At 44.6% G+C, this 16,072-nt stretch overlaps 1 protein-coding gene across 1 annotated transcript in view; it reads right to left on the minus strand.

The window, feature by feature from the left end:
• The window catches only part of SMS (spermine synthase), a 177,807-nt gene that overhangs the window by 130,367 nt on the left and 31,368 nt on the right, over positions 1 to 16,072 (minus strand). Inside the window, exon 2 of the mRNA XM_069761472.1 lies at positions 7,215 to 7,335. Within this exon, the coding sequence (XP_069617573.1) occupies positions 7,215 to 7,335 (121 nt within the window). The remainder of the gene's footprint in view (positions 1 to 7,214; positions 7,336 to 16,072) is intronic.

Raw genomic sequence — 16,072 nt, forward strand, 5'->3', positions numbered from 1 at the left:
TCACGAGACCGCTACGTCATCTGGGTAATTTCGCAATGCATCACTGGGAACTGAAGCTGGCGGCAGCCTCGCACGCATCGGGACAACTTCGGTGGACGACGGAGGGTGAGTATATAACTATTTTTTATTTTAATTCTTTTTTTTTTAACAGAGATATGGTGCCCACACTGCTGTATACTATGTGGGCTGTGCTATATACCGCGTGGGCTGTGCTATATACCGCGTGGGCTGTGCTATATGCTACGTGGGCTGTGAAACTCTTTTGCCCGGGGCACTCAAAAACCTGGAGCTGGCCCTGGCTTCACTGATTGGTTGCGGACGGCCGCAACCAATCAGCGACAGACGCAGTCCGGCCGCGAATTGGCGCGGGATTTGAACGACGCTTCGCTAATTGGCTGCGCCCGGCCGGCCGAATCCTGTGTATTCATTGCATTATTCTGAAATCTTCATAAATAAACTACATACATATTCTAGAATACCCGATGCGTTAGAATCGGGCCACCATCTAGTCTACTATATAATCGTCTAATTCGGTCTGCTTGTCTGTAATGGAAATCCCGCGTCGCTGACTGATTGCGCCAGCCGCCCGTGACCAATCAGCGACAGGCGCAATCCAGCCGTAGTTCGGTCACGTTTACTGTACACGTTCTGTCAGTCAGAATATTCTAGAATACCCGATGCGTTAGAATCAGACCACCATCTAGTTGTAAATAAAGAAGAAAAAAATAAGTGTAAAGCTGCGATACAGAAGACACACTTTTTTTTTTACAAAGTGAAATGCAAATAATGCCAAATACGTAAATAAAAAGTTCTAGATGTAAAACCAGCACCAACTGAGAAATGTCTATTTCACTGCTTGTTAGAGCAAAGCCATAATAACATTATACGCCGTTATCAACTCTTAATTGTCCATAAAGGAGTGGTCTCGTAAAAATAAAACCTTTTTAAATGAAAGCTGGCCTGAATATCAGTCCATCACCGCAAGGTCATTCTATAGAAGAGTTCATATTGGACAAAATGACTGGAAAACAAATGTATAATGGGAAAAAGGGAGTAGAAAGAGGTACATAGTGATGCGCACCACTTATAATAACATAAGAATACTCAAAATTTATTAACACGAGAAAAGGACGGGGATACACAAACAGTTAAAATCATTTAAATCCAATACAAAGAAACCCCCGAGCCCTATACCCATGGATGTAACCAAACATGGAGATTATAATAGTACACCACAGTAAATTATGGGAAATGCATACAACAGAATACTCATGAAATATAGAATACCCATAGACGGTCACATGCAAGTCCACACCTAAATGAGGTGTATCAGTGCTCACACACGACAATTCATGCGGAGATAGGAAGGGTGTATTCATAGCCCTGGGGCAAGGTAATAGGAGATACGAGATAATCCATGCTCAGGTCCTGAAATGATGGTGAAGATAAGAAGAGACTATACCTACTAGCACCCAGGCTGCAGGATAAAGAGAGGAAATCATATAGGAAAACTGCGTATATAGAACAATATCAATCTTTATTAATGTTAAAATTGTACATACAAAACGTAAAAATGGTAGCCACAAGATGTTTAACAAATGAGCCAAACAAGCATGAGTGGCACCACCACTGAGCAGGCAATATAGCAAAAACAACAATACACATACTGCACAGTGGGTTACTGTCACTATAAAGGTCCTAGGTGGAAAAACAAAGGGGCACTATTAATAAGTACAACTCCTTAAAGGGCAATCAAGCCACCATGGCGTGCCCAGGTTACCACTATCTAGGGATACAAGTCAAGAGCAACATATTGGACACTGAACACAGAATAAAGGTAATAATGAAGAATATAAGCTTACCAATGCTCATGCAATGGTGTCACAGCCCCAACGTGCGTTTCGGCAGCGTGCCTTCGTCAGGGGGATCAGAGAGGGTACGAGAGCAAATGGTGTATAAAGATCAGGGGCAGAGCTCGCCCATGTGTCCTATTACCTTGCCCAAGGGCTATGTATACACCCTTGCTTTCTCCGCATCAATTGTCATGTGTGAGCACTGATACACCTTATTTAGGTGTGGACTTGGACTTCTATCTGACCATCTATACTGTGTTGGATGCATTTCCTATGATTTTTCCCATGACCTCCTGTATTCGGCTGTCATAGCGGACACAGGAAAGTCTCTAAACTTTGGATTATTCCTTGAAGTCATCAATGATTGCAATGTAATTGCCCAGTCTATTCCCTTCATGATGACCATATTCTCTGATAGACTATATGTACACCGGATTGATGTGACAAAACCTTTCAAGGGAATCTGTCACAAGGCTTTTGCTACCTCATCTGAGATAAGCATGATATAGGGGCAGAAACCCTGATTACCGCAATGTGTCACCTTCTGGTTTGCTTACTTACTGTAATTTTGATAAAATATCTGTTTTTTCAGCAGGAAATCATCATTAGAAGACTAGTAAACCTGCTACCACGTCATTCTCCATATTCATGAGCTCTACATAACCCCCACCACTAATTGCCAGCTTTCTGCCTATGCACAGAAATCTGCCAATCAGTGGTGTGGGTGGGGTTATATAACCCTGGGGTTTAGAGAACTGCTAGATCTGCAGCAAAAAAAACAAGGTTTTCTCAAAATGGCAGGAAGCTCGGCAGCAAGTGACATCACTGGGATTAGTCTCCCTACTCTTAAATCATGCAGCTTCTAGATAGGGTAACAAAAATCTACTGACAAATTCCCTTAAAAAGAAGAGAAGAAGGTGCTGTGATTTTAGTTTTTGTATTAATAATTATTGATTATATAATCAATTATTTTTAATACAAAATTAAATTAACTATTTACATAGTTTTTTATTTATTCCCTTTTATTTTTGCCACTGGAGGCTGCCATTTTTGTAAGTGTGGGCGTAAGTGTCTGGGCACGACACTTGCACACCTCACTTACGGCTGCCATGGGCATAAGAGACTGTGGTTGGACTCTGAAAGCATCCCTTACATTGAGGCCGCTCCTCCTGCTTCTTAGCTGTGACCTGGGCACGCCCACTGGGCTGCTAGGTCACAGCCGTGGGAGGAGATCACGGCTATTTTGTTGTAGCCCACAGCTGTGGGCTTCATTTTCCTTTGCTATCACATACACATCTCAGTGCGTGCGATGGCAGGAGCTGCCGGGGAGAAGCGAGGGTCCAGGGTAAGTATCTGCAGCGAGGAGCTGTGATTGCAGCCTGCATTTAGTATTATAGTACAGGCTGCAATCACTGCCGACCTGTTCAGAGCACAGCAGGGAGAGCGTCACACTGCTCTGCCCTGAACTGCAGCACTTCCTGGGAGAGTAGGGAAGGTAAGTACAGGGTTTGTTTTTTTCTTATGCATCTACCACTGCTACCTGCCTCTACATACCACCTATCACTGCTATCTGCCCCTACATACCACCTACCTCTATATACCACTGCTACCTGCCTCTATATACCACTGCTACCTGCCTCTATATACCACTGCTACCTGCCTCTATATACCACTGCTACCTGCCTCTATATACCACTGCTACCTGCCTCTATATACCACTGCTACCTGCCCCTATATACCACTGCTACCTGCCCCTATATACCACTGCTACCTGCCCCTATATACCACTGCTACCTGCCCCTATATACCACTGCTACCTGCCTCTATATACCACTGCTACCTGCCCCTATATACCACTGCTACCTGCCTCTATATATCACTGATACCTGCCCCTATATACCACTACCTGCCTCTATATACCACCTACCACTGCTACCTGCCCCTATATACCACTGCTACCTGCCCCTATATACCACTGCTACCTGCCTCTATATACCACTGCTACCTGCCCCTATATACCACTGCTACCTGCCTCTATATATCACTGATACCTGCCCCTATATACCACTACCTGCCTCTATATACCACCTACCACTGCTACCTGCCCCTATATACCACTGCTACCTGCCCCTATATACCACTGCTACCTGCCCCTATATACCACTGCTACCTGCCTCTATATATCACTGATACCTGCCCCTATATACCACTACCTGCCTCTATATACCACCTACCACTGCTACCTGCCTCTATATACCCCACTGCTACCTGCCTCTATATACCACCTACCACTGCTACCTACCTGGCCCTATATACCACTGCTACCTGCCTCTATATACCGCCTACCACTGCTACCCCTGTCCTGTGTATCTAATCCTGTGTATCTAATCCTGTGTAGCAGACAGTATCGCACAGGACAGAATTACCGTAGATACACAGCTCAGCACTCAGTATCACACAGGACAGGTTTAGATACACAGCTTAGCAGTCAGTATCTAATCCTCTCCTATGCTCTCCTCTCTCCCCTGCATGTCTTTCCCCATTGTGGTTTATTATTTTTGTTGGAGGAGACTAGGGAGTCGGGGATTATGCGTTCGGTAAGTATGGTTTAATTAAGATTAATAAAGGACTTTATTCTGGCTGTGTCTTTATTTACCATACAAGTATAGGATTAGTAACGGATAGGTGTCTTATAGACGCCTCTCCATTACCAAGCTGTGGGCTTGATGTCACCAGACAATATAAAGGTGACATCAACCCCCCAAATATGAACCCCACTTGCTACCGCTACAGGGCAAGTGGGAATTGCCAGGCAAAGCGCCAGAAAAGGCGCATATATTAGGCGGAAGAGAGCTGATGTTTTTAGCTCGGGGTGGGACAATATCCATGGCCCCTTCCTAGGCTATTAATGTCAGTCCACAGCTGTCTGCATAGCATTTGCTGATTATTAATTATAGGGGACCCACCGTCTTTTTTTGGGGGGTGTCCCCCATTTTATTAGTCAGTAAAGGCCAAGTATACAGTTGTGTGAGCACACTCCCCCCATAGACCAGTACACTGCTCTCCTGAAATACTCTGCGCTCCTGTCACCCTGCTCCTTCCACCATACATCTCTCTGTGACCTCCCTAGACCAGCACAATGCCATATAGATCACATATAATGCCGCTATACATATTCATCACATAATACTCCCATAGAGACCACACATGATGCCCATATATATTTACTACATAATACTGCCATATAGATCACACATGATGCCGCCAAGTATTGTGTGATCTATACGGCGGTATGTGTGATCTATATGGTGGCATGTGTGAGAAGTATATGGCAGTATTATGCAAGAAGTATATGGCGGTATTATGCAAGAAGTATATGGCGGTATTATGCAAGAAGTATAAGGTGGTATTATGTGTGATCTATATGATGTATGCGTGATGTATATGGCGGTATTCTGTGAGACATATGGTGGTATGTGAGAACACTGGCGGCATTATGTGTGATCTATATGGTGGTATGTGAGAACTATATGACAGTATTATGTGTGATGTATATGGCGGTATTTTCTTCAGAAAGGGGACCCATTTTAGGGTGGTTCCGGCTGAGCACCTGCACGCAGGTCTGGGGTAATAGAGGGCGTAGTTAGGTGCAGTCAGGGGAGAGCAGGTGAGGCAGCTGAATAGAAGGTTCTCATTTTTATCGTTACTATATGGCTACATTTCCCCCTCCTTCCCCCCCTCCCCCCCGTCTGCTTCCCAGCGTCACCCTGTACTGCGCCTGTCACCTCGCCTTCACACATCGCCAGGGCAGGATCTGAGGGGAATGGGGTCTTTGCATACAATGTCTGGATCAGAACAGGCCATCAATCAGTAGAAACGTTTCCTGGATTATTGTGGAGCAGACGGTCCATCTATGTGTATAAAAGACAGCGCTCTATGTACAATCCCTGGCTGCTCCGAGCACCGAACAGGGTGCCCCCCATAGACCTGCACACTGTTCTCCTGAAATACTCTGTGCTGCTGTCACCCTGCTCCCTCCACCATATATCTCCCAGAATCCTTGCTGCCTGCCATCCTCTGTGTCTGTTTACTTGTCAGTATAACCCTGCAGTCACCAACAAAATGGCTGCTCAAGGTGTTCCTAAATCTCATCTTCTCTTATCCCTCAGCAAACACCCAGAAGGGGAGGAGAGGAGTGGTATCACACAAGTCAGCAGACTCCGCCCATAATTACTGCAGTGCTGTAATGTGAGCTAGTTATACACTAGGTTTTTGTCAAATTTCAGTAGCTGCTCCCCCTAGTGTTTAAAAGTGGAAATGCCAAACCTTTTAACATTATTTTTCATTTTACTAAATTATCTACTATATAATTGTCTAAGGGTCACTTCCGTCTTTCTGTCTGTCCTTCTGTCTTTCTTTCTTTCTGTCGTGGATATTCATTGGTCGCGGCCTCTGTCTGTCATGGAATCCAAGTCGCTGATTTGCCACGACCAATCAGCGACGGCCACAGTCAGGCGGCAATATGGCCGCTCTTTCCTCCCCGCAGTCAGTGCCCGTTCCATACTCCCCTCCAGTCAGCCCTCACACAGGGTTAATGCCAGCGTTACTGGAGTGCAGTGTAATGCACTCCGGTTACGCAGCTATTAACCCTGTGTGACCAACTTTTTACTATTGATGCTGCGATCTAATGTTAAAAATAATAATTAAAAAAAAAACACGTTATTCTTACCCTCCGACGTGCGTGCTGTCCTCGGCAGTTCAAGCGGCAGGATCCGGTTCCAAAAATGCTATGCGCGAAAGACCTTCCATGACGTCACGGTCATCACAGGTCCTGCGCTCATACCAACCCTGGGACCGGAAGCTGCCGCGCCAGGACTTCAAGGGGTCTTCGGAGGGTGAGTATTTGTTTCTTTTTTTTATTTTTTAACCTGTTACATATGTAGCTGGGCAATATACTACGTGTCTGGGCAATATACTACGTGGCTGGACAATATACTACGTGGGCTGGGCAATATACTACGTGGGCTGTGCAATATACTACGTGGGCTGTGCAATATACTACGTGGGCTGTGCAATATACTATGTGAACATGCATATTCTAGAATACCCGATGCGTTAGAATCGGGCCACCATCTAGTAAACAAATAATATTTTTTAAGAAAATGTAAACATTAATTCTTTACATTTTTTCAATTGCTGGAAAAAAATTTTTTTTGATGGTACCTTCCCTTTAAGAAAGGGATGGCATTTGATCAATACTAACACTGCCAGGTGGGTCACAATCTGCACTCAGTCTTCAAGCTTTGGAGAACACACAGTTACGTTCGGCAATGATATTCTATTACATGTATGCCCTCTTACCTCCCGTCCTTTGCCGTGTATGTGGCCAGGTAGCCATGGTCTTCCCAGCTGTGAACAGTCTCTGTCATTTCATGTCTTTGAAACAAGGGTTGCAGCTCTTTGATAATGGCACTTCCATCAGCTAGAAATAGTAAGATGAGAGCAATTAAACGTTTCTGAAAGTAAACCCCCCACACGCAGAATACCTAAATGTTATCACCGTTTTTAGATTGCTGTCATTTTACAGGTAGTATTCAATTAAAGGGAATCGGACACCTACTTTTTTGTATATAAGCTGCGGCCAGCGCCATCAGGGGCTCTACAGTATTCTGTAATGCTGTGGATAAGCCACCGATGTAATCTGAAAGAAAAACAAAACAACTTAGATTATACTCAGGGGCGGTCTGGGGCCTCCCATCTTCATGCGATGACGTCATCTTATTTTCTTCCTGCCGCAGCACCAATGCAGGCATATTTTATCTGCCCTGTTGAGTACTGCAGTGAGCAGGTGCCGGGCCTCTCTGACCTTTCCCAGCTCCTGCGCACTGCAGTACGTTGCTCTGACCTCAACAGGGCAGATAAAGTATATCTGCGCAGGAGCCACGATAGGAAGCCAGGAATAGGACGTCATTGTATGAAGATGGGAGGTGTCAGACCCGGACCGTGACGCCCATCAGACAGCACCGGGACCGCCCCTGGGTGAGTATAATCTAACTTGTTTTTCTTATCTTTCAGGTTACATCGGGGCTTATCTACAGCATTATATTAAGTTGAAGGGGTAAAACCTGTTTTAATATATAAACCTAGGCTCAAAGACTAAAGTGGATCTATGGTAGACTCACACTGGTCAGTCTTGTCACTTCGGGTTGGATCCACAGGAAACTCAACAACATTGGAGTCATGAACTTACAGGGTTGTCGCCTATCTGAAAAATCCCTGTTTAAAGTCCCATTTGTAAAATAAAAATAATAGATACTCATCTTCCTCACCGGGCCGATTTCAGGGATGTCGGTGCTAAAACAGACTCATGCGAGCCCTGCTGCCAATCAGAGGCTGCTATTAGGCCGCTGCGCTCTCACTTCCTTTGGATGAACCTCGGACACGCAGAAGTGAGAGCACTGCAGCCAAAATAGTGGCCGCCAATTAGCTGCGGGGCTCATGTAGCATATCAAAGTCACGCAAGCCCTGGGACACCCGATGCCAACATTGCTAGAATGGCGCCGATACAGGAGGTGAAAATATAATTAGCTTCTTTTGTAAAGGGGACTACTTTGTTTAATAGGGAATTTTCAGAGAAGTTATTATTAATAATCTGCAAAAGTTGTAAACAGCCAAGAAACCTCACAAAAATTATGAGACTAAAATAATATCCTCAACTAGCACAATAGGTATAAAAAACAATAAAATAAGATCCAATGAGCTGCAGCACAGTGTACAGTACATAGCCTATACCTTCTGTAAACCTTTCAATACCAATACTACAGCAGTATAAAAATCTGTACAGGGACAGAATATAAGACAGTAGTAAGTAAATCATGGTAATTAGTAAGCATCTACTATATAATTGTCTAAGAGTCACTTCCGTCTTTCTGTCTGTCTGTCACGAAAATCCGAAGTCGCCGATTGTCGTGGCCTTTTGGCCACGACAAATCAGCGACGGGCACAGTCCGTCCGTGAAATGGCCGCTCCCTACTCCCCTGCCGTCAGTACCCGTTCCATAATCCCCTCCAGTCAGCACTCACACGGTGTTAATGGCAGCGTTAACGGACGGCGTTATGCCGCAGTGTAACGCACTCCGTTAACGCTGCTACTAACCCTGTGTGACCAACTTTTTACTATTGATGCTGCCTATGCAGCATCAATAGTAAAAAGATCTAATGTTAAAAATAATTAAAAAAAAAATACAAAATCATTATATACTCACCTTTTGTCGGCCCCCGGATACAGCCCAGGCCTTTCCCGCTCCTCGCGACGCTCGGGTCCATGCATTGCGGTCTCGCGAGATGATGACGTGTGGTCTCGCAAGACCGCAATGCACTCTTGGGACTGGAGCGTTGCAAGGAGCATCGGTAAACGCTTGGGCTTTATCCGGGTTAGCCGATGGAAGGTGAGTATATAACTTTTTTATTTTAATCCTTTTTTAACAGGGATATGGTGCCCACATTGCTATATACTGCATGGGCTGTGTTACATACTACATCTCTGTGCTATATACTATGTGGGTTGTGCTATATATTACGTGACTGGGCAATATACGAGTACTACACTGTGTTCCAAATTATTATGCAACTTGGATATAAGTGTCAAAGATTTAATGGTTTTGTTTTTCAAATAAACTCATGGATTGGATTGTGTCTCAGGGCTCAATGGCTCACTGAAATCAATCTTAGGCCTGTCCCACAAGTCCAGATAATTCCGGTACCGGAAAAATCGGTACCGGAGTTATCCGTGTCCGTGTGCTCACATCAGTGCCCTATGGGAGGTGGAGCCGCATATTCATCACTGTAATGTGCAGCACCATGTGACCGCTCATACAGGACAAGCAGCGATGCTGAGAGGGAGCTGGGTAAGTATTTTAATGCCAGCGGGCAGGCGCACAGGGTGAGGGAGGCGGGAGTTGACCGGGAACTTTATTTTAAACACACACAACGCTGCTGGGAAGAAGGAATGAATCCTGGATTCAGCACCCAAAGCAGGGGACAGCGCTTAACTCTAGCGCTTTCTCCTGCACGGTGTATGTAGTACCCAGGCGGCACACGAACAGCATCCGTGTGCGGTACGTGTTTACACGGACCCATTGACTTTAATGGGTCCGTGTGATACGTGCACTCCCACAAACACTGACATGTCTCCATGTTTTTCAAACGGACACACGGTCCGTGAAAACACGCTGACATGTGCAGAGACACATTGATTTTAATGTGTCTACGTGAGTCAGTGTCTCCGGTACGTGAGGAAACGGTCACCTCACGTACTGGAGCCACTGACGTGTGAAACCGACCTTAAACACATGTGATTAGTTTTCCAGGTGATTCTAATTATAGGAAAACTACTTAAAAATTATGTTCCACATTATTAAGCAGACCACAGGTTTCAAGTAATATGGGAACTAAAAAGGATCTCTCTGCTGCTGAAAAGCATTAAATAGTGCAATGCCTTGGACAAGGTATGAAAACATTAGATATTCCACGAAATCTTAAGAGTGGTCATCATACTGTGAAGAGATTTGTGACTGAAACAGAACACAGACAGAGTTCATGCAGATAAAGGCATAATGAGGAAGGTTTCTGCCAGACAAATTCATGGGATTAAGAGAGCATCTGCCAAAATACCATTACAAAGCAGCAAACAGTTATTTGAAGCTGCTGGTGCCTCTGCAGTCCCTCGAACCTCAAGGTGTAGGATCCTTCAAAGGCTTGCTGTGGTGCATAAACCTAATATTCAGACACCCTTAAACAGTGTTCACAAGCAGAAATGGTTAAAGTGGGCCCAGACATACATGAACACTAATTTCCAAATAGTCTTGTTTACTGATGAGTGTCAAGCAACCCTGGATGGTCCAGATGGATGGAGTAGTGGATGGTTGGTGGATGGCCACCATGTCCCAACAAGGCTGTGACGTCAGCAAGGAGGTGGAGGAGTCACATTTTGGGCCAGAATCATTGGGAAACAGCTGGTAGGATGCTTAAAGGTTCCTGAAGGTGTGAAAATGACTTCTGCAAAGTATTTAGAGTTTCTGACTGACAACTTTCCTCCATGGTCTAAAAAGCAGAAACGTGCCTTCAGGACCAAAATCATCTTCGTGCATGACAATGCCCCATCTCATGCTGCAAAGAATACCTCTGAGTCTTTGGCTGCTATGGGCATAAAAGGAGATAAACTCATGGTGTGGCCACCATCTTCCCCTGACCTCAACCCTATAGAGAACCTTTGGAGTATCATCAAGCAAAAGATCTATGAGGGTGGGAGGCAGTTCACATCAAAACAGCAGCTCTGGGAGGCGATTCTGACTTCATGCAAAGAAATACAAGCAGAAACTCTACAAAAACTCACAAGTTCAATGGGTGCAAGAATTGTGAAGGTGATATCAAAGAAGGGTCCTATGTTAACATGTAACTTGGCCTGTTAGTAGGTTTTGGAGTTAAATAGGTTTTTTGTTCAGTGAATGCAAATTCCACAAATGAGCATTTTCAGTTATTTAAAAAATATCAAATGTATAGAAATTCTACTGTGCCTAATAATTTGGAACAGTGCATTTTGTGTTTTTATTCATTTTGGAGATTATACTGTTATCATTGGGAGGTTTGTTCAATAAAATTCGATGTATAATCCAACGGGTGATGACTTATTAGACTGACTGTCATTTGCACCGACCATTTAGGAAAATCCGAGAAAAATATAATTTGCATAATAATTTGGAACACAGTGTACATCGCTGTGCTCTATACTGCGTGGGCTGTGTTATATACTATGTGGCTGGGCAATATACTACGTGGGCTGTATTATACGCTACTTGGCTGTGCTATATTTCTCTGCTGTATCTGAGCATCATGAATCGTGGTATGTGTTAAAGAGGGGGGCCCACTGAGACTCTTTCGCCCGGGCCCTCAAAAACCTGGAGCAGGCCCTGGCTTCACTGATTGGTCACGCCCGGCCGCGACCAATCAGCGACAGGCGCACTCCGCCTGCGAATTGGCGCGGAATTTGAACCACACTTCGCTAACTGGTCGCGGCCGGCCGAATCTTGTGTATAAACTGCATTATTCTGAAAACTTCATAAATAAACAACATACATATAATAGAATACCCAATGCGCTAGAATCGGGCCACCATCTAGTGGTAAATATCAGATTTCCCTGCGGCCCAGATATTGAGCCATCCCGCCTGTATGTTTTGCCTGTAGCTTTTCAAGCAGATGTGTGATTTTTTTTTTTTTTTTTTTAAAAAGGCCCAGGCGATACAAGGTACAAGGGCTAGTCTTGTAACTAGGAAACCTACTATATAATTGTCTAAGGGTCACTTCCGTCTTTCTGTCTGTTACGGAAATCGCAAGTCGCTGATTGGTCATGGCCGTTTTGACCGTGACCAATCAGCGACGAGCACAGTGCGGCCGCAAAATGGCGGCTCACTACTCCCCTGCTGTCAGTGCCCGTTCCATACTCCCCTCCAGTCAGCGCTCACACAGGGTTAATGGCAGCGTTAACGGACCGCTTTATTCCGCGGTGTAACGCAGTCCGTTAACGCTGCTATTAACCCTGTGTGACCAAGTTTTTACTATTGATGCTGCCTATGCAGCATCAATAGTAAAAAGATCTAATGTTAAAAATATTTTAAAAAAATCATTATATACTCTCCTTCCGGCGCCTTTCCCGCTCCTTGCGACGGTCTGGTCCATGCATTGCGGTCTCGCGAGATGTTGACGTAGCGGTCTCCTGAGACCGCTACGTCATCTCGCGAGACAGCAATGCACTCTTGGGACCGGATCGTCGCGAGGAGCATCGGTAAACGCCTGGGCTGGATCCGGGGGCCGACAGAAGGTGAGTATATAACTACTAGATGGTGGCCCGATTCTAACCGTGACAGAAGGACAGACAGACAGACGGAAGTACCCCTTAGACAATTATGTATATAGATGTTCCTGCAGCCATCTCAGGAGTAGCATACACAGCTATCTTCTGTACTCCCTCCGCCCAGCAGGAGGCGTCTGTGCCCACATCTGCCAGAAGTCAGGAGGCCTCACATGTAACTGGACACAGAATTTGGCAGCGAATAGTATCCATCTGCTGAATGTATGGGACCTGCAAACAAGTCCGGGTACATATTCTCATCACTACATCAATCCGGATTTATCTAGAATGCCTATTGCCAGTTTATGACATTCACAAAAATGACACTAATTACAGGCTGTTCCATATTACTTCCTGGGTCCTAGGACAGATATTTATATATACTCATTTTTGTACCCATATTATGGTAGGATATTCCATTCCCTCTACCCAAGTCATCACCCGAACGAACAGGACCTGAGCTGCTGATAGTTTACGTGACCAGACCTGTGGTTTTTGTCAGGACTTTGCGCCATTTGGGTGCATAGACCCATGGTCTCAACAGGGTAGAATCATAAACGGGAGGCAGACACTCCTGTTTCCTGCATTTTAATATTTGCATTTTGGCTACATGGATATATAAGGAATAACAATATTTTTCACCCCTTTGACGAGCTGTGTGATATTTTGCATAGGCAGCACACCGAGACATGAAGGATTCTTACCCTCTTGTATTTATGTAGCAAATGTAAAAAAGCAGCAGCACGGAAATCAATATACAATTATACAGCCGTATCGAGCAGTATAGCTGTGAATCCATCTCTGTAGTGTGATAAAACACTTATGAGAAAGCAGCGGAGCATCGTACTTCTCACTAAGCACCGCTCATTCTACACCTCGCACCTTCTCCATACATCTTTAGTCTGATCCACCAGTGAGCTGGCAGTCTGTCTTGCCCAAGAGGGATTTTAGCTGTTTTTCATAGTGGATGAGCTTAGGAGGCAGGGAATTTGAGGGAATTAAGAAGGCACAGTGGAGAAAGTATATTTCTCTAATAAGACACTGTAAACCTACAGTTTCTTGAAACAACAACAACCATTTAATAGAAAAGGTCTAAAGGTCACATGTGAAAACTCAGAGAAGGCCATCCTCTACTGTTGGCAATACGAGTGCTTTTATCTTCACCATCCATCAGAGGATGCCATGTGCAGTCTGTCTGAACACTTTCTTCCGGTTTAGACAAATTATTAGGGCTGCACCGATCACGTGATCACCAAATTTTGATGCCAGGGACACCATACGGGATTGCAGAGGAGCTTTCCCTGTCCAAGGGGCGAGTGCGAGTTTAAGCGGTTTTCTTACACCGCCCGCAGCCACTACACAGTTGACGGAGCTCTGCGGTGCCGCTCCAAAACTGATCACATCCGGTCGCAGTCGGCACCGGGAAAAGTTGATTGGTAGTGCTGCCGGGTGTCGCACCGCCACAATAAGATACTGATGATTTATCCTAAGGACAGGCCATCAATGTAAGAGTCTTGGACACTCATTTTGAAAACTTATTACAACATGTGCTATTGAGCAGTTCGCCAGAACACTTCAGGGCACCTTTGAGAACGTTTGAGATTCTAGCATACATCATACCCAAACAAGTGTGGGAAGAGAGATTCAGACAAGAATGTCAGCAATGAACTAGCAACATTTATAGCAGCAGCGAATGAGAAGTTCATGCCAGCATTGTTCTATCTAAACACCTTGGCTGCTTTCCATCAGGAGGAACTAACAAGGAATACATTACATTTCATATCATCAGCCAACCAAACATGGTAACAAATAAACACACGCAGCCGAAAATTAAAAAGAATGTCTGTTTATGTAGCATAAGCGGCATGACCAAGTTATAACACAATTATATGGCTTAAAGCTACAAGTTACACTAAGATCACACTGAAGACAAGCTCTGTAACCTCAGACCGCAAAAGGTTCTGAATTTACTAAATGTCTGTAACAATGAATGTTTGAGCATAAAAGACAAAAAAAAAATAAAAAAGCTAAAATTCTATAATAAACGCATAAATCACAACTATAAGATATACAGAAGTATGTGTAACATAACAGCGCACTAGGTGACCTGTCCTTTATCACTGCCTTTATGGCCTTCTACTGCATCTATAGAGACTGGAGAGAACAACTAGTCTCCGTCTCATTATTGCCACCGGCCATTATTAGACACTTATTTACCCAAAAGACCAATTTGTTATAATAAAAAAAAAAAGCCTCTTATGCTGAACGTTTTTTGCTGATAGTTAAGCCCCTTAGAAGAGCCAGTAATCGGCCATGCAAGAATTTGTAACAACTCTTTCCCAATCATTGGCCGCGATCATGCTGCATATTTTACCCTTTTTTTTGCATTACCGTATATTGATTTAAACAAGTGAAAAACGCTGAAAGAATTGACACGCGGAAGATTTGAAACGGTTTCATATCTACAAGGAAAAATAAGCAACGTGTCTATGAGATTTGAGAAATCTCCATTATGGTGCAGAAATATCTGCTACAAATACTTCAAGTGTGCACATACTCTACAGATCATTGGTACGTACACAGACTTCAAAGAAAAAAGACAGCGCCACAATGGATGGTGAAAAAATAAAAACTTACATTTATTCTGCTTTCTGTAGCGACGTTTCGGTCAACAGACCTTTATCGGTGCTTGATAAAGGTCTGTTGACCGAAACGTCGCTACAGAAGGCAGAATAAATGTACGTTTTTATTTTTTCACCACCCATTGTGGCGCTGTCTTTTTTCTTTTGGTACGTTGTCTGGGATGGGCTCCCTGGTTCTGGACGTGCGCCCCTGTGTCCGCTGAGACCTTTATTTGCAGAGAGAAAAAAAGGGTGCGGTTTTGACTTTTTTCTGTCTTGACTCCATTGGTACGTAAAGGTCACTCTTCTCTGGGACCTGCTCCCCAGCCCAAGTTCTCGCGCAGGCGGCGTCTTTCCTGGAAGCAGAGAATGCACAGTAAAATCTTTGTGAGAGCTGCACTATCGATCTGTGCATGTGTCGCCCCCTGGTAATGACAGCGCCTGCGCAAAATCTCAGGTTGGCGAGCAGGTCACAGAGGAGCAATTTGTAAGTCATTGGCAGGAGGAGAAAGGCGAGACTAATACAAAACATGGAGTAGCAGCCTTCCTCCATAGCCCTCCCACTCACCGGTGGTATCGCCACATGACGGACCTGGGTAATAAGCATCATCCTCTTTGCAAGTTTCCTGCCAGGTACTGGAGTGCTGCTTGTCTCTTACCACATCACAGCCCCACAGGATAACACTAGCTT

Source organism: Ranitomeya imitator, chromosome 3 (assembly GCF_032444005.1).
Source record: "Ranitomeya imitator isolate aRanImi1 chromosome 3, aRanImi1.pri, whole genome shotgun sequence".
In the NCBI taxonomy this organism is placed as follows: domain Eukaryota; kingdom Metazoa; phylum Chordata; class Amphibia; order Anura; family Dendrobatidae; genus Ranitomeya; species Ranitomeya imitator.